Source organism: Carcharodon carcharias, chromosome 13, assembly GCF_017639515.1.
Source record: "Carcharodon carcharias isolate sCarCar2 chromosome 13, sCarCar2.pri, whole genome shotgun sequence".
NCBI lineage: Eukaryota > Metazoa > Chordata > Chondrichthyes > Lamniformes > Lamnidae > Carcharodon > Carcharodon carcharias.
Genome location: NC_054479.1, coordinates 114510948 through 114528934, shown reverse-complemented (window position 1 = coordinate 114528934; position 17987 = coordinate 114510948). Strand labels below are relative to the sequence as shown.

The window sequence follows — 17987 nt, the reverse complement described above, 5'->3', positions numbered from 1 at the left end:
TTGTATTTGAGTTTGGAAACCTCATCCCGCCCATGGATGAGGTTTCCAAAAGGATGTAAAGGCCGGTTGGCCTTTTCCCCTGCCCGCTAACCGTTAGGTTGGACGGGCAGTGAAAAATTCAGCACAATTGATAACTTAATGGCCTTAATAGGCCTTTTAATTGTTGGCAAGCACGCTGCCAGCTACGGTGCGCACCTGCCGACCAAACTATCGCGTGACTGCACGTTGACGTCGGCATGCGCGGTCAACGTCATCGCGCATCATTTCATGCTCAGTCGGATCGGGCGCGTGCCCACTCACCGACCCAAAAATCCTGCCCTAGAGCAAGCAACAGTCCCACCTCCTGTTTCCGGCATCTAAAGCCAAAATTCAGCCCTCTATCTCACTTGTCTATCTCTCTCTCTTTTCCTTTTGTGGAATTTGACTTTAGGCTGGAGTCGTTCCTTTTTCAAAGTAATTATGATGTGTTTCTCAGCACTCAAACAGTTGTGCATTTCTGTTTGCCTTTTGTAGTTTGGAGTGATGCAAACATTGTAGTTAATGCTGTTTCTGAAAATATCAGCTTACCTGATTGAGCAGCTGGGCATTACTCCAGGTGGGGAATTCAGGAAAGCTTTCAGAGAGGTAAGGAATCAAACTTTACTATGCTGCAGGTTTGATTTTCAAAAATCCTTATAGTGCACATAACTTAAAAGTTGCTTTGACCAAAATATTCACTGTAGTTTGGTCATAAAGCTGTTGTTAAAATTGCAATGCTATTTTTCAACGTATGTCCCATTTCAACCATGATAAATTCTATTGGTTTGGGTGCATGGAATTATCCAACAGGACATTTTCTGCAACATTAAGTTGTTTATAATAGGAAATGAACCCACCATCATGCTAAATTTAGACTTATCAGCAATTAATAAATGACTTAAATGCTATAAATAGTGTAAATGTTATTCCGCTAGCTTGCAGCATTCAAAACTGTAGTGAAATGGTGTAACCAAATGTTAGGAAAACCTGTTTTAAAGTACAGATGCATGTCATCAATGCACTCTGTATTCCAATATATGATTTATATTATATGACCTTTTTGGGCTGGAGCCTTTACCTTTTCATTGACCCACACTATTAACTGATCAAGTGCAAGGTCATAAATGGATAGAATTGATCACTTCAATGTAAAAATATCTTCATCACTTTGTGGTCAATTCGTCAGTTGGATTTTTCCAGTCCTCTGGAGATTGGCTGGTAGGCAGGAGAGCTGTTAAAATGGTCGGGGAAGGCTTTGGGAGGGAAGCCCATCATCTTCCCACTGCCCTTAATGCATATTACCAGCAGCAGGAGCCTCAGCGGCACAACTGTGCCAATTAAGGGCCCAATTAGGGGCCACTGGTGTTTTAACAGTGCCAGGGGGGCTGCTGCTGCATGGAGAGACCCCCAGATAATCCCTGATCACCACCCAGCAGGTTCCCGTGATTGTGGGGGCCTTTCTTTATGGTCAGTCAAAGGTCCAAGGATTTGTTCCCCCTCCCATTTTCTGGGTCCTACCTGCCTGGCCCAGAAGCGTACTTAAACAAGCTTATCTTGTTTCTGCAACCTCAGCAGTGGCCACTTCTAATAGTGGTGCAGCCTTGCCTGCCAAACTGCTGGCTTTCTAATTGGGTGGCATTTATAGGAGGCGGGCTGCTGTCCTCAATTGGATGGCCAATTGACGACGGCCTCATAATTAACCCTGACTGTAAAATGCCACCCAGAGTCCCACTGCTGGCCCCCGGCGGGGGTTCGGTACGTCTCGTTTTCAATCCTGGCAAGGGACTTGTTGCCTCTTCCGAAAATTTGGCTCCTCTGTTGGTTTTTTAAAGTCCTTGTCTCAGAATCAGCACAAAACTGTTTTCAATCTGATTATCAATCCAAAGACATGCAAATGCCAGCACAGGATTTCATCCTTGGATTCCCATATTAATTATTTTAATTGACCTCCTGCCCATTTTCACTAACACATTTTAGAACAGCAGCGAGGCTTTAGGCAGTGGCACAAATTAATGTTAGTATTTGCAAATTGCTATCCTCCCCTGTTTACTTACACAGACATTGTTGTTGAATTGAAGTTGTTAAATTTATGAAGAAAGTTTTTTAAACAACAATGAACAATTTTAATATTGTAAGATAAGTTACTTTTGTGCTCTAACAAATTTTATAGGTTTAAATTTATTTGCATATATTCCTGAAAAGGAAGCAAAACTTATGAGAAATCAATTACATGCTTAACAACAATGCACTGTAACACAGTCAGTGACAAAAACTAGCAAACAAAGCTGAAAAATCAAAAATCCAAAGAACATTTATTGTAACCTATCTGTATGTGGTTATATATATAATATAGATTTATATATAGTTAGAACGAATAAACACCATGCTATTTGAAATATTCTCTTCTAGGCTCAGAAAATACCATTTTGTAATATCTACCTCGGAGACCAGCCAATCTTCATCACTTTGAAAAGATGTGCTGCTGCACTTTCCTTCTGGGACCTGGTGAAGGCATTTGTGGGCTTTGTTTACATCAAATCCCAGCCGCTTCCATATGGGTATGAATAAGTCTCTGCTTCATTAAATATTGGCTATAACTTTAATTACATTATTTACAGCTTGTTGTTGGACAGTGACATCACTTCATTGTCACATTGAAAAAACACAATTATTTTACTGAATTTTAACGGCACAGAAGGAGGCCATTTGGTGCATCATGTATGCAACAGCTCTCCAAATGAGCAATATGACCTAGTGCCATTGCCCTGCCTTTTCCCTGTACCTCTGCACATTGTTTCTATTCAAATAATCATCTAATGCCTTCTTGAATGCCTCGATTGAACCTGCCTCCACCACACTTTCAGGCAGTGCATTCCAGACCCGAACCACTCGTTGTGTGAAAAAGTTTTTTTTCACATCACATTTGCTTCTTTTGCAAATCACTTTAAACCTGTGCCGTCTTGGCCTTGATCCTTTTATGAGTGGAAACAGCTTCTCTCTATCTATTCCGTCCAGCCCCCTCATGATTTTGAACATCGCTATGAAATCTCTTCTTAGCCTTCTTCTCTCCAAGGAGAGCAGTCCCAATCTCTCCAAACTATCATCATAGCTGAAGTTCTTCATCCCTGGAACCATTCTTGTAAACCTCTTCTGCACTCTCTCCAAAGTGTTCACATCCTTCCTATATAGTGGCGCCCAGAACTGTACACAATATTCCAGCTGAGGTCTAACGAGTGAATTAAATAAATTCAGCATAACCTCCTTGCTCTTGTATTCTATGCCCCTATGAATAAAGCCTAGGATACTATATACTTTATTAACTGCTCTCTCCACCTGTCCTGCCACCTTAAATGATCTATGTATGTATACACTCAGGTCTTTCTGCTCCTGCACCCCTTCAAAATTTCACCCCTTACTTTATATTATGTTATTTCTACCAAAATGCATTACCTCACACTTCTCTGCATTTAACTTCATCTGCCACCTATCTGCCCATTCCACCAACTTGTTTATGTCCTTTTGAAGTTCTACACTGTCTTCCTCACAGTTTACAACACTCTCAAGCTTCATATCATTTGCAAACTTTGAAATTGTCCCCTGCACAAAGATCTAGATCATTAACATACATCAGGAAAAGCAAGGGTCCTAATACCAACCCCTGGGGAACTCCACTACAAACCTTCCTCCAACCTGAAAATATCCATTGGTCATTAACCTCTGTTTCCTATTACTCAGCCAATTTTGCGTCCATGTTGTTACTGTCCCTTTTATTCCATGACCAATAACTTTCTCACAAGACTGTTGTGTGGAACTATATCAAACCTCTTTTGAAAGCCCACGTTCAGGACTTCAACAGCATTAAACTCATCGATCTTTTCTGTTAGCTCTTCAAAAAACTCCAGCAAGTTAGCTAAACACGATTTCCCCTTCAGAAACCCATGCTGGCTTTTCCTTATCAACCCATATTTTTCCATGTGACTATTAATTCTATCCCGAATAATAGTTTCTAGAATCTTGCCCACCATTGAAGTTAAATTGACTGGTCTGTAATTTCTGGGCCTATCCTTACAATCTTTTTTGAACAAGGGTGTGATGTTTGCAATTCTCCAGTCCTCTGGCACATCCCCCGAGTCTAGGGAAGACTGAAAAATTTTGGCCAGTGCCCCTGCAATTTCTACTCTCACTTCCTTCAATATTCTTGGGTGCATCTTGTCCGGTCCTGGTCCCTTGTCAACTTTAAGTACTGGCAGCCTATTCAACACCTCCTCCTTATCAATTTTGAACCCTTCTAGAGACAGAGTTCCCTCATCTGTCACCATGGCCTGGGTAGCATCTACCTCCTTGGTAAAAGTGCAAAGTATTCATTTAATATCTCGGCCATGGCCCCTTCATCCATTTGTAAATTCCCTTTTAAGTCCCTAATCAGCCTACTCCTCCTTTTACTACCCTTTTACCATTTATAGGCCTATAGAAGACTATGGGATGCCCCTTTATGTTGGCTGCCAGTCTTTTCTCATAATCCCTCTTCGCTCCTCTAATATACTTATTCATTTCCCCTCTGAACCTTCTGTATTCCTCTTGGTTCTCAATTGTATTTTCTACCTGACACCTGTCATAAGCACATTTTTTCTTCTTTCTCTTAATTTCTATCTTACTTTTCATCCAGGGAACTCTGGATTTGTCTGCCCTACCTTTCCCTTTCAATGGAATATAAATTGACTGCCCTCGAACCAATTCTTTTTTGAAGGTAGTCCATTGTTCAGCTACAGTTTTCCCCACCAATCTTTCATTCCAGTCTATCTGGCCCAGCCCCGTTCTTGCCCCATCGAAGAGGAAGTACATTATTATCCAAAGATTTACAGGGCTATGAACCCATGATAGTAACTTCAGTGCTCTGCATTAATTTAAAAGAAAGTCAAATGAACATTTTTTTTAAATTTGCTGACAGGAGTTGAGTAACACTAAAGAAATTGCATTTTATTGCACATTCCGGATTGCCCTGAGAAAATGGCACCGGACCCTTTCTTAAATTGCTGGGATAAGTATGTTTCTATGATGGTATTTGATAGGAAATTCCAAGATTTTGACCCACTAATGATGAAAGATAAAATACTGCATTTACTCTCTTTGCACTTGGATTTTAACAGTTAATTGCTTCTTTACACTTTCTCCTTTTATTGATTGACATTTAAAATGTTGCAAAATTTCCTCTCTCCTGATCCTTTCCCTCTCCAGCTGATGGCGTTCACTGCTTGCTGGTGTTAGTTTGATAGTACTGGTGACCTTCCAATGCTTCTGAAATTCATGTGCGAACTTTGCCTGTAAGTGTGACCAATGAATTTACCTGTTGAGGAAGTTCTACATGAATAAACTGCAATTATTCAGCAGCATCAACACATGATAAAAAGGATAATGCTACATATGCCCATTCTCGGACTTAATTCTGAATGAAAAGACCGGGAAGCTTTTGTTTTTACTTAAATGTCAGAACCTGGTGGGAATTATTTTTTAGTAATTTACCAATCAGACCAATTCAGAATTTATGGGGCAAATTGGTTAAAAAATAAATAATTTCAATAATCATTAGTCATGGCACAGGCATGACAAAGATTGATTTAACAAAAGGGATCATTTGCCTGAGAATCAAAGATCCCATTGATGCCAGTGATAATGTAAAAAAGTTATGAGTGTCTTCACTCACATTGGCTCAGGTTTGAAACTGTCACATGAGTTGGGACATGACCATAACTTTTGTTTTAAATTGAAATATTCTGAGATTTTTAAATCACTCATGAAACCTCAACCCGCCTGTGGATGAGGTTTCATGATTTTTCAGAAGCCCGCCAGGGCTCCTGGCCTGCCCGCCAACCTTAAGGTTGCATGCCCCACCCCCGGCTTGCCGAATAGAAGATTCTGCCCCATGTCTTTTTTAGGGTAATCTGTATCTCACCATGGATCCAGCTCCAGCAGAAAATCTGGGAAATGCGGCACAACCTCAAGGAGAGCACCATACTCTGGACAATGGTGTTTTGTTCTGTCCTTCTAAACATGTTCACTTTATTGAGATGAATGAATACAGTGTTTGCTGGAGGAGCTGTTTATATGTGACATTAATTATAAACAAAGCATGAACTGATACTTATGGTATTTATCTCTAGATGTTCCCTAAGCTTAAATAACCAAAGAAAGAACCAGGTCAATGAATGCCTAAAGTAGATCATATTCATTGCTTCATAATATGTGTTATGCATCTTTTCTGAGTGATTGTTTAAGAAAATTTTGTGATTATTTTATAGCAATTTTCACTATCAGTTAATTAAGTTTTAATTATAAATGCCCTTGTGGTTTAGCAAAATGATTGTGAAGCAGCTAAAAAAGAAGGATGGGCTGGAGAAAATCAAAGTTGTGATGGAGGAAGTTCCTGAGTTTTATCGTGTTTTTGTATCAGAACGGGATGCCTATCTAACTCAGTCACTGAAGCAAGCAGCAAAACCTATAGTGCTACCTAAAATTTTACAGTGTAAGCATATGAACTGTTCTGGTTGTTTACTGTAAGGCTCTGGCTCTGTGAGATTGAATATTAAATTACTGGATTACTAGCAAAACAATGAAAAAATATGACACTTCTTTGGAAAAAGCCTCCCCCTTTGTAATTTCAATGGAACCGAATTGAAGTGCTCTGATCATTCAATGGGGTTTAATTAGCCTCAGATACCTGTGCGAGCAAGACATACCTATAATGTTATTCATTGTACATCTCTCAAATGATGAAACAGCCACGTAAATCATAAAATATTAGCTCAGGCTGATTATCTGGTTGTGCAGAATATGGACTACAGGAAACTGAAGGACAATTGATTCAGAAAGTCCTCCATCCAGGCAAGGTTCAACCATTTGGAGAGGATCAATGTTCCTTTATGGTGAGCAATATGGCTCCAAGGACAACATTTCCCCCAGTTGGTGGGGGATATGCAGGACAGGACGTGGGTGGGCGGGTTCCAGATTGGCGCCCCCGGTCGGGAGCACGCTGCCATTTTACATGGGCTGGCCAATTAAGGCCCATCCAGTGTGCGCGTGAAAGAGTGCACAGATCTCCCTGAGGCATAGTGTTGCATGAGTTGGGACATGTCCGTAACTTTTGTTTAAAATTGAAATATTCTGAGATTTTTAAATCACTCATGAAACCTCAACCCGCCTGTGGATGAGGTTTCATGCTTTATCAGAAGCCCGCCAGGGCTCCTGGCCTGCCCGCCAACCTTAAGGTTGCATGCCCCACCCCCGCTCACCGAACAGAAGATTCTGCCCCATGTCTTTTTTTGGGTAATCTGTATCTCACCATGGATCCAGCTCCAGCAGAAAATCTGGGAAATGCGGCACAACCTCAAGGAGAGCACCATACTCTGGACAATGATCTTTTAGTTATGTTGCCTCAAAGGACAGATGTAAAAGTAAGGGCCTTATACAGTCATCAAATTATAGCTTTTTTGTCCGTATTATTGCATTGCAAAGAACTCCTAGGCCAGGATTTTACCGCCCTGTCACGGCAAGCCATTTAAATCACCATTCAGTTCAGCGGGACCATAATATCCTGCCAGGTGGGAAAGGTCATTAAATCTTGGCCCTAAATTCCATTTGCCCATCATAACCATTTGTTGGAATGTATGATCTTGCACTTGGATATTCATTTCTTGTACTGCCGTTTCTCTGTCTAAAGAACCATGAATAAATGTAGAATTCGAGCATTATCCGCTCTTGATTTGATGAGGAAGGCTAAAAATGGAAAGCAACAGCAGAATACCTTCCTTATCTAGTTAAAATGAAAGAAAAATATACATATCTATGAGTCAAATATTACATTGAAATGGGAAGCCATGTATGGAGGACAAGTTACTCATAATTCAAAGACCCATGAATGAATTCCTCAGCAAAAGCATTTGGTTGTAATAGTTGTTGTTCATCTTTTTCTGGGGAATTCATGTAACCGCATTATGGAAGGATACAGATGGTGGACCCTCCCACATCCTGTTTCCCAATAGAGTTCATTGCTGCCCTTTGCAGCTTCCCACCATAATACTCCTCCTTCTAGGCATCATTTAGCTTGAATATCGTGTGTTACTTAAGCAGCTTAGTGGCTTGTTGTTAAACTAAATCCAGCTCTGCCGACACCAGCAATTTTAATTTCTCACAGCAGGAAGCTGTTGCATCTTTCTCTGATAAACCATTGACTTGGACATATCAAAATTGTTACTTTTCACATATACCTCTGAGAACAGTACTTGCCCATTCTTTGAAGTAATTTGGCCAAACACTGTACTATTTAAAAATACAGCTTTCCAATTATTTAAGAACTGACTGATCATTTCTGTCGACAGCTGATCCTCAGGAAGTTATCCCGTCAGTTGTGGTCAGAGTGGTTGGAATTGGCCATGTGGCTGGAATAAAAAAGAACTGGAACAAGCAATTAAATACCCAAGAATTGATTAGGTAATATATTTTGCATTTCTGTTCACTAAAGTTTCTATTTTATTTGTAAATTACCTTCTCTTCTTCACATGCCATGCATCATATGTTATGAAGTTGAGTGGGAAACCTACTTTCAGGTTTGTGCTGAGAAGTGCAACTAAACTTTGGAGGGTGATTTTCCCCTGGTTTGACTTACAATCATGGTACTTAATGTTAGGTCAACTATATTGTACATAATACAGTTCACCTATGACACTGCTCACTGTGAGACAAGGAAGACTTGCTTATAGCAATAGGGATGATACATTGTGTAACCTGTAAAGTCCAATTTTTCCAACGTAGGCCATCTACTGTTCACCTAAAAAAACAAGTGCAGAACAATTGACAATATGGGGGTGGGGTGGGGGGAGGCCGATAGGGGCATGGGGAAACATCTCAGCTGCCCTATTAATGTCTGAGGAATTTCTGGTGCAATTTTAAGCCAGGTCTGTGAAAGGTCGAGCAGCCTGTTCACCTCAAACAGGTGAGAGATTGTTTAATAAGCAAAAGAGGGTCTTATGTCAGCTATTTTCATGTACAAGTATGGTGACCCATACCCCAGGCATATTATTCCCATTTACACCAGTATTGAGCAGCCTTAAAGGGACCACTGAAGGATGCTCAAAATAACAGCTCAGAAAGCTTTCAATATTATTTTTGGCTAGTCCAGGCGGAACAGAAAGCCCAATACCAACTATTGGAAGCCCCCAACCCTGGAATTTCTTCCCTCCCCACTTCCCCAGGCCTGACCTACCGACTCACCTTAGAAATCAGCCAAATTCCTCAGTCTGATGCCTGAATTTCACCGGTGACACATTAATGAGGCCTGGGCCACAGAATGGCTCAGCCTTTTGATATCACACCAGGTGAAATTTCATGGATGTTATTCAGGAATTTTTGTCAGGCAGTTTGGTATTAATTTTGTTTGATCATTTGAAAATTTAAAAAAAAATGGATATCATAGTTGGAACGTGTGCAGTAATCTTTTCACTGTGATGATGTCCGACGCGTGCCGGCCATTAATTAACGGGCCACTTAAGGCCCTTGAGTGTTCAATTGATGCTGATTTTTCGGCGCCCGTGCAATCTTCAGGCTGGTGTATGGGCGCAATGGGCAGGCGGGTAGGACACATTGGTATTAACCTCATCCATGGGTGGGATAAGAGGGCTCAGTGGGGTCATGAACGTGCACAGTCAAGCATTTATTTTTGGAAGTTTTTCAAACTTGCCTGTGTGATCTACAGCACTTAAAAACGCATACCAGCTGGTTTTCCTGGACTCCTAACCTTCAGGTCAGCACTCTGTAGTGAGGAAACTTTTCTGGGCCTGCAGGTTTCAGGAAGCCTTCCCTTAGCCTGGGAATGGGAGCTGAACTACCTACTAGAGGCAGCTTCTCTGAGGAGGAAGGGAGGGCGAGAAGGAGGAGGAGGCCAGGTGTGCACATTCAGCCTCCAGGGGAGCCACATTTGGGAGGACAGGCACAGGCACAAGGGGCACAGGGCCAAGAGGTAGTCCAAGGCAGAAAGGGCCAGAGAAGATGCCACTATCCTGCTGCCAGGATATACAGGTGGCAAAACAGTTACCTCAATATGTCTGAGGTGCAGTGCCAAAGGAGGCTCTGTCTCTCAAGGGAAACAGGCAACTATATCTGTCGGAGGATTGGGCCTGAGATCTCCGCTAACTGTGTGGGTGGACACCCCATGCCAGTGGCTCCAAAGGTCACAGCTGCTCTCAACCTCTATGCCTCTGGCTCCTTCCAGAGCTCGGTGGGTGATCTTTGCAGTATCTCCCAATCAGCTGTCCACACTTGTGTCAAGCAGGTTACAGACACACTGTACAGGCGTGCATTGAACTTCATCCGCTTCCTTTGAACCAGGCAAGCCAGACAGAGAGACCCTGAGGCTTTGTGGCGATTGCTGGCTTCCTCCGCATCCAGAGTGCTATAGACTGTACACATGTGGCCATGAAGGCGCCAGCAGGTGAGCCCGGTACCTTCGTCAACAAGAAGGGCTTCCACTCCATGAACGTGTATATAGTGTGTGATCACAGGATGCTGATTCTGCAAGTCTGTGCAAGGTACCTAGGCAGCTCCCACGACACTTACGTCCTCAGACACTCCCAGGTGCCAGGGCTCTTCAGTGCTCCAGCCCGGCTTGATGGATGGCTGCAGGGTGACAAGGGCTATCCCGCAGAAGGTGGCTCATGACCCCTCTCCGCCATCCAAGAACAGAAGCTGAGCAGCGCTACAATAGGAGCCACAGCACCACAATGGCTGTGGTGGAGAGAACCATTGGTCTTCTCAAGATGAACTTGCGATGTCTGGACCGCTCAGGGGGTGCACTCTAGTACCCCCTAGATCATGTCTCGGTGATAGTGGTTACATGCTGCGCTCTCCACAATTTTGCGCTGGAAAGGGGGGGAACGCAGTGGACGATGAAGACATCAACGCAGTGGCTGCGGCTGCACACGATGAGTCCAGCAGTGAGTCCCAGGATGAGCATGTACAGGGAAATGCTGAGGGAGTAGACACTGACCCGGGCATACTGCAGGGAGGCAGGGACACCCGGGAGGCTTTAATCCAATTAACCTTCAGCTAGCACACCAGAAGTAGACCACCAGGACAAGCCTGGGCTGTTGGCTTGATACTCAACACCTAAGTCAAAATCTGCCAGGTTAGCAACAGTAACGAAGGGCCTTGTTAATAAAGCAGAATGTTCAACAAAGCACTCATTACAGTTTTGGAAACCATACACATGCAGAAGAAAAGAGGCACCCTCAGCCATGGTGACATATCTGAATTTAATGTGTCAAGCAAAGCCACTTGTTACAAAAAAAAGACAATAGTATTAAAACTCAAATCAAATCATAGGGACCTCACTTTGGGCCAACACAAAAGCACCAGTGAAAAACCCGTGGTCTGCGTAACGTGCCTTATGCTTATGTTTAAGGTTGCTACGTCTTGGTGCTGCCCCATTGCTCAAAGTGGCATCTGAGACAGCTTGCTGACTCTGCTGTCCTGTTGGCCTCGATGACCTTGGTGGTTGTCCTCTGGCCCATGGAGCCTGTGCTGGCCCCACCTGGGTGGGAGCTGCCAGTTCCACAGCTGGCATCTCCCCAGTCATCACAGCCTCACAGGATGATGCGGTCACTGGGAGAGGGGCGGAGGAGCTGCCACCTTCATCTAGAGCCCCGAGAGAGGTCCTGCTGCACCGACATGATGTCGCTTCGGACCTCCCTGCTCACCATGGATGGATAGGCACTGAGCTGGGAAGCTTGATGCCCACATCGTCTTCCACACTCGCACTGACCAGCTGAGGTCAATGCCGATGTGAGGGCTTGCTGGTCAGAGCACAGCCCCAGGAAGCCCTGATGGGTCACCTGGAGTCGCAGGTCCATGAGAGTCGCCACTTTCTCCATGGAGGCTGCATGGCGCTTGGACATGTGGCTGATTGCTTTGGTGATTGTCCACTTAGACTCCTCCACCATGGAGACCAAGCCAACTATAGCCTCATGTATCTCCCCCAGATGCTCCCGCACACCTGGCCGCATTTCCTGCACCTGCTGCATTGCGGACGACTCCAGAGTCACATCATCAGGCACTGGCTGAGCATGTGCCTGGTCCCCTGCAGTCCTCCGATTGCTAGCGCCATGGGCACTCCCTATCTCTGCCAGCTCCTCCAGCGATTGTGAAGTGCCCTCATTGCTGTGCCCTGGGATACTACCCGATGTTCGAATTCCCACCGAGGTGCCAGTATCTGTGCTGGTGCCTGCCTGGCAGAGATGGTATGACGCTGGTGAGACCTCAGGCCCCTCAGGTGTGAGAGGGGGCCTCTGCTGCTCCTCCTCCCGGCCCTGCTCTGGTGATGCTGAAAGGAAGAACAAAGACAGTGGATCAGTTAGCGTGCAGACAATGACAAAGTTCACCCTGTCCCCCAGATCATTATGCGCTCATCCTTCCTTAACCAATGGTCAAGCCATATTATAAAATTAAATCATTTAACATTCAGCACTGCTATGGCTGTTGGGAGGACAATGTTAACCTCACTGTTGGGCATAAATACCAGGCCGTGGCGCCCCAGCCTCATCGACAAAAGTGGACCTGTGCTCAGGGCGCCTCTCCAGATCCAGGGCCTCCTGTTCAAAATGGATTAGAATGGCGATCTGCATCTGGCCGCCGCCAGTCCTCGCATGCTCTGCCGCGTTGTGAGCATTCTTCTCCTGAAAATGAGAGAAGAGCACTGGATAATGTAAATTGTACATGGACTCTGTCCGCGCACAGCCCACCCCAACCAGAGTGGGACATATCAGGGCTCCAGACCCTCCTCACCCCGCTGCTGCCGAACACTCACACAAAGATGCTAGGCCTGCTCCACACCCCCTCCCCCATCCTCACTCCCCTCCAGACACATGCTGCCTGCATCACCTGGTATTCTCTTCCATAGCAAGGAGGCGCAAGCACGTGTTCGTTGCCACGCCACCTTGAAGCTCCTCTCCCAGCATGTCATCACCCTGACTAGGACATGTCCTGGAGTTCAAACACAGCGCCTAGGTGCAGCTCCTCCAGGTTGCCCCCAAACCAGTCATGTGGGACTCAGTGTAACACATGCTGCAGGGACTGTCCACCTCCTACGATTGGCCGCCGACCGCGATTTCACGCTGGCCTCCCAATTAACAGCCAGCCAGGGTGAAACGTGCACTGAGAAACTCAGTGCTGCTGGGGTGGGAGCGGGAGGAGGGTGAGCGCAAAAGTCTGCGCGGGTGCGGGGGAGCGCTCACTGAAAACTCCCTCAAGGGAGGGAGCTGCCTCGGAGCTGAACAATTTAAAAATCAAAACGAAAGATTTTTAAAATCTGAAAGAAATGCCCTGACATGGGACTAACATACACAGAATAAAAATTCTGTTCAAAAATTTATATTTACTTTGTATTTAATGGTGGAAACCTCATCCCGCCCGTGGATGAGATTTCCTCAAAAAATCAAAAGGCCTCCTGGCTGATTTGCCCGCCTGCCAACCGTTGGGTGGGCAGCAAAAAATAACATGTAATTAACGGATTAATGGCCTTAATAGGCCTCTTAATTGTCGGTGGGCGCGATGCTGACTCTCACGCACGTCCACCAATCGAAACATTGTGCAAGTATGTGATGACGTCAGAACACTCGCCCGACATCATTGCACGCTATTTTGTGCCTGATTGTGTCGGGCTCGTGCCTGCCCGCGGGATGTAAAATCCTGCCCCTAGAGATCTCTGTGGTGTAGATTTCACCTTTCCCAATGTTAACTTGAATCTGGTGCCAAGCCAAGGGGACCTCTAAACATCAACAGTGATGTAATCAAGCAGGCTAAGCAGCCAATTGCATTGAGGAATTCTTGTAGACAGCAAACCAGGCAGTAAAATGCACCGATCATCTTCACTTTTTATAAACATTACAAAGAGTGAATAAAAAACATTTAAATAAAAAATTGCTACTAAAATAAAAGAATATGGATTTTTTTATCATAATGGAAAATTTTGAAATTGTACAAAAATAAAATTAGTTTTTCAGGGTCAGGGAGGTCGTTCAGCAATAGCAATGACTTGGTATGCTGTTCAAACACAGTTGCATCTTATTAACAATATGTAACTTTTTAGTGTTTTTTTTAAATAGTGACATTACAGAGTAAAATAGTGCAAATATTGATTTGGTCCTTTGTTTAAAGATGGATGATTAATGCAGATTTGGAACCTTGTGTATCATGTGACAGAAGCAGCCTTTTTGATGCTATAATCCTCTATATCAAAACTATTTACTGATTTATCACTCTAGTTGATAATGCTAAAGTGGAATCCGACTTCCCTCTGGTCAGCATTTAATTTCGCACTGGGGCAATGGTTGGAAACTGAACAAGAAGGGAAATATGAATTTCCTTCCTTCCTCATAGGAGCAGCCATAGAAATGAGATTTTTCTATGGTAGCCAAGGTAATCATCGTCAGTTCAATAGTTCCTAAAGACTGCTGTCTGCAGAGACTTCATAGTGTACCCTATGGAGGAGCTGCTGATAGTGACTTCTGGATTTCCGGTTTTGCTGTACATGTCTGGATACTGGAAGTTGCTGCAGTTTGAAAGTTGTAATGATGGTGAACATGGACAGTTGCAAAAGCTGGCCTAAAAAAATTGCACCAGGTTACCACTCTTAAATACATCATTGAGTATTTTTTAATTTAAGCTTTGTTTTCAACTACGTCCTAAAGCACTACCTGATTGCATTGGTTATGGAAGATTTTACATTTTGTGATATGCAATTGAGGGAATGCAAACTTGAGCAGCAAATTAACTTTGCAAAACTACCACAGTTCTGAGAACAATTTTCCTCGGATCATCAATTGAATCCAAAGCAGAAACCACTGGTCAGTTTGTCTTAGACTTAAAAACACAAATTCCAGTCTTACATTTGTATCATTCTCAATGTTGTCTAATGATTGCTCTTTTCATTTGCAGATTGCCAAATCCTTCTCTATCGTCAAGAATTTTCCAGATTGCTTTTACTGTTACCTTTCATGGCCTGAAGATCTTTTTCTATTACAAAATTGCACAAACATTGATTTGGTTATTTTATTAAACATGGATGATTGATTCATTTCAACAAAGATCACTTCAAATGTCTAACCTTATGCATCATGAGACTGATACAGTCTTTTTTATGCTCCAACCCTCTGGATGGAAGCTAGTTACTGATTTACCACTCTAGTTTATAATGCTAAAGTGGAATATGACTTTACTCTGGTCAGAATATAATTTGCCACTAATGGTTGGAAACTGAAATTGCGTGGAAATGTGAATTTCATTCCCTCCCCACAAGAGGGGTCATAGGGATTGGGCTTTTCTATTATAATCATGATAATGGTAAGTTCCACAAGTAACATACCAATCGTATAGTAGGTCATGGGCAGGGGAAAATTAGCGAAAGACCAATATTGCACTCTGTCATGACTAAAACTATGAACATTGCAGTACTTTCTTTTCTACTGAGTAAAATGTTTTATAAATGCATGTTAGCAATGAGGATTCTGAGCTTCTGACTGCATGCCAGGAAATTGTGGGCATGCTGAATGCCATGATATATTCATTAACATGTTGGGAAACTGTTACTGCATCGTAAGATTGAAATTACATTCTTTTGCATTGAAGAAGAGATGTTTTTACTTTCTCAAATATGCAATGTAAGACAGTGATTATCTGTAACTGTCATTCCTAGATGATTATGGGTTTGCAATATTTTTTCTTCTTACTCTGCTTTATGGTGTAATGTACCATTTTTTGATTGTACATAAAATGTTACCAATCCGGAATTGAGTTAAAGTAATTATTTGTTTTTAAAAAATTATTTTAACAATGAAAACATCTTTATTCATTTTTGGAGGGGGATTTAGGTCATAACATTAAGAATATTTGGACTGATTCATGGTTTGATGGTCTTCAATCATTCTTTATCAATGGTAGAAGGATGATTATGCATGTGGAATACAATTGAAAATAAATAAATACACCTTCCAGACTTAACACTGAGTTCAACAACTTCAAACCGTGAACTCTCTTCTCTGTCCTCACCCTTCTTTTATCCGTTTTTCAATGTTCATTTTATTTTATTTTAATTTTTTATTTTTTATCCACAATTTTATTTATTTTCATTTTTATTCATTTATTCATTGTTTTATCCCCACCTTTTGTCCTATTTTCAATCTTTTTTCCTCACAACTGTCCCCTCCCCACAACCCACCCCCATTAGGACCATCTGTCACTTGTTCATGTTGTTCTTTTCAGAGTGCTTACCCTTACCCTGCTATTGTCACATTTTGCTTCCTTACCTTAATGCCACTACCAGCACCTCCTTTAGCCCTTACCACTATCATTAACACCCACTTTGTCCTTTTGTTCATGACATCTCTGTCAATCTCTCCTTTGCCCCCACCTATCGCTGGCCTTCTATCCATCTTCACCTGCTCCACCCCCCGTAAACAGTATAAATTTCATCACATTTTACTTTAGCTCTGAAGAAGAGTCATACGGACTCAAAACGTTTTCTCTCCACAGATGCTGTTAGACCTGCTGAGTTTTTCCAGCATTTTCTGTTTTTGTTTCAAGTTTTCATAAGCTTTTGTGCTAGTTTCAAAACATTGTGCTGGAATCCAGCTTCAGTCACAAAACTGGACAGCTTCCGCATCCATTGATTTAAAAAATTCTTTCATGGGACGCGGGCATCGCTAGTTAGGTCAGCATTTTTACTGCCCATCCCTAATTGCCCTTGAGAAGGTGGTGGTGAGCTGCCTACTTGAACTGCTGCAGTCCCTGTGGCGTAGGTACACCCACAGTCCTGTTTGGGAATGAGTTCCAGGATTTTGACCCAGCGACAGTGAAGGGATGGCGATATGTTTCCAAGTCAGGATGGTGTGTGGCTGGGAGGGGAACTTGCAGGTTGTGGTGTTCCCATGTGTTTGCTGCTTTTGTCCTTCCAGGTGATGGAGGTCATGGGTTTGGAAGTTGCTGCCTAAGGAGCCTTGGTGAATTTCCGCAGTGCATCTTGCAAATGGTACATATTGCTGGCACTGTGCGTCGGTGGTGGAGAGAGTGGATGGAGGTGATGGATGGGGTACCAATCAAGTGGGCTGCTTAGTCCTGGATGGTGTTGAGCTCCTTGAGTGTTGTGGGAGCTGCATTCATCCAGGCAAGTGGAGAATATTCCATCACACTCCTGACTTGTGCCTTGTAAATGTTTACTTTGGGCTTTGGGAAGTCAGGAGGTGAGTTACTTGCTACAGAACTTTCAGCTTCTGACCTGGTCTTGTAGCCACAGTATATATATGGCTGGTGCAATTCAGATTCTGATCAATGGTAACCCCCAGGATGTTGATAGTGGGGGATTCAGTGATGGTAATGCCATTTAATATCAAGGAGAGATTTTTAGATTCTCTCTTGTTGGAGATGGTCATTGCCTGGCACTTGTATGGCATGCATGTTACTTGCCACTTATCAGCCCTAGTCTGGATATTGTCTAGATATTGCTGCAGATGGGCATGGATTGCTTCAGTATCTGAGGGGTCACAAATGGTCTGAACATTGTGCAATTGTCAATAAACATCCCCACTTTTGACCTTATGATGGAGGTAAGGTCATTGATGAAGCAGCTGAAGATGATTGGGCTGAGGATACTACCCTGAGGAGCTCCTGCAATAATGTCCTGGGACTGAGATGATTGACCTCCAATAACCACAACTGTCTTTCTTTGTGCTAGGCATAACTCCAAGCTTTCCCACTGATTCCCATTGACTCCAGTTTTGCTAGGACCACACTCAGTCAAATGTAGCTTTGATGTTAAGGGCAGTCACTTTCACCTCACCCTTTGAGTTCAACTCTTTTGCTCATGTTTGGAATAAGGCTGTAATGATGTCAGGAATTGAGTTGCCCTGGCTGAATCCAAACCGAGCATCGGT

The 17987-nt window shown here is 43.2% G+C and overlaps 1 protein-coding gene across 6 annotated transcripts in view; it reads left to right on the top strand.

The window, feature by feature from the left end:
• The window catches only part of LOC121285991 (traB domain-containing protein-like), a 49691-nt gene extending 33843 nt beyond the window's left edge, over positions 1 to 15848 (top strand). For 3 of the 6 annotated variants that reach the window (XM_041203003.1, XM_041203001.1, XM_041203002.1), the window contains 5 exons: positions 514 to 624; positions 2428 to 2576; positions 6369 to 6538; positions 8391 to 8502; positions 14998 to 15848. In XM_041203003.1, the coding sequence (XP_041058937.1) occupies positions 541 to 624; positions 2428 to 2576; positions 6369 to 6538; positions 8391 to 8502; positions 14998 to 15118 (636 nt within the window). In that variant the 5' untranslated portion in view covers positions 514 to 540 and the 3' untranslated portion in view covers positions 15119 to 15848. Of the gene's footprint in view, positions 1 to 513; positions 625 to 2427; positions 2577 to 5253; positions 5340 to 6368; positions 6539 to 8390; positions 8503 to 14997 lie in introns of all 6 variants that reach the window. The other 3 variants (XR_005944867.1, XR_005944868.1, XR_005944870.1) reach the window with 3 other exon arrangements.
• The last annotated feature ends 2139 nt before the right edge of the window (positions 15849 to 17987 follow it).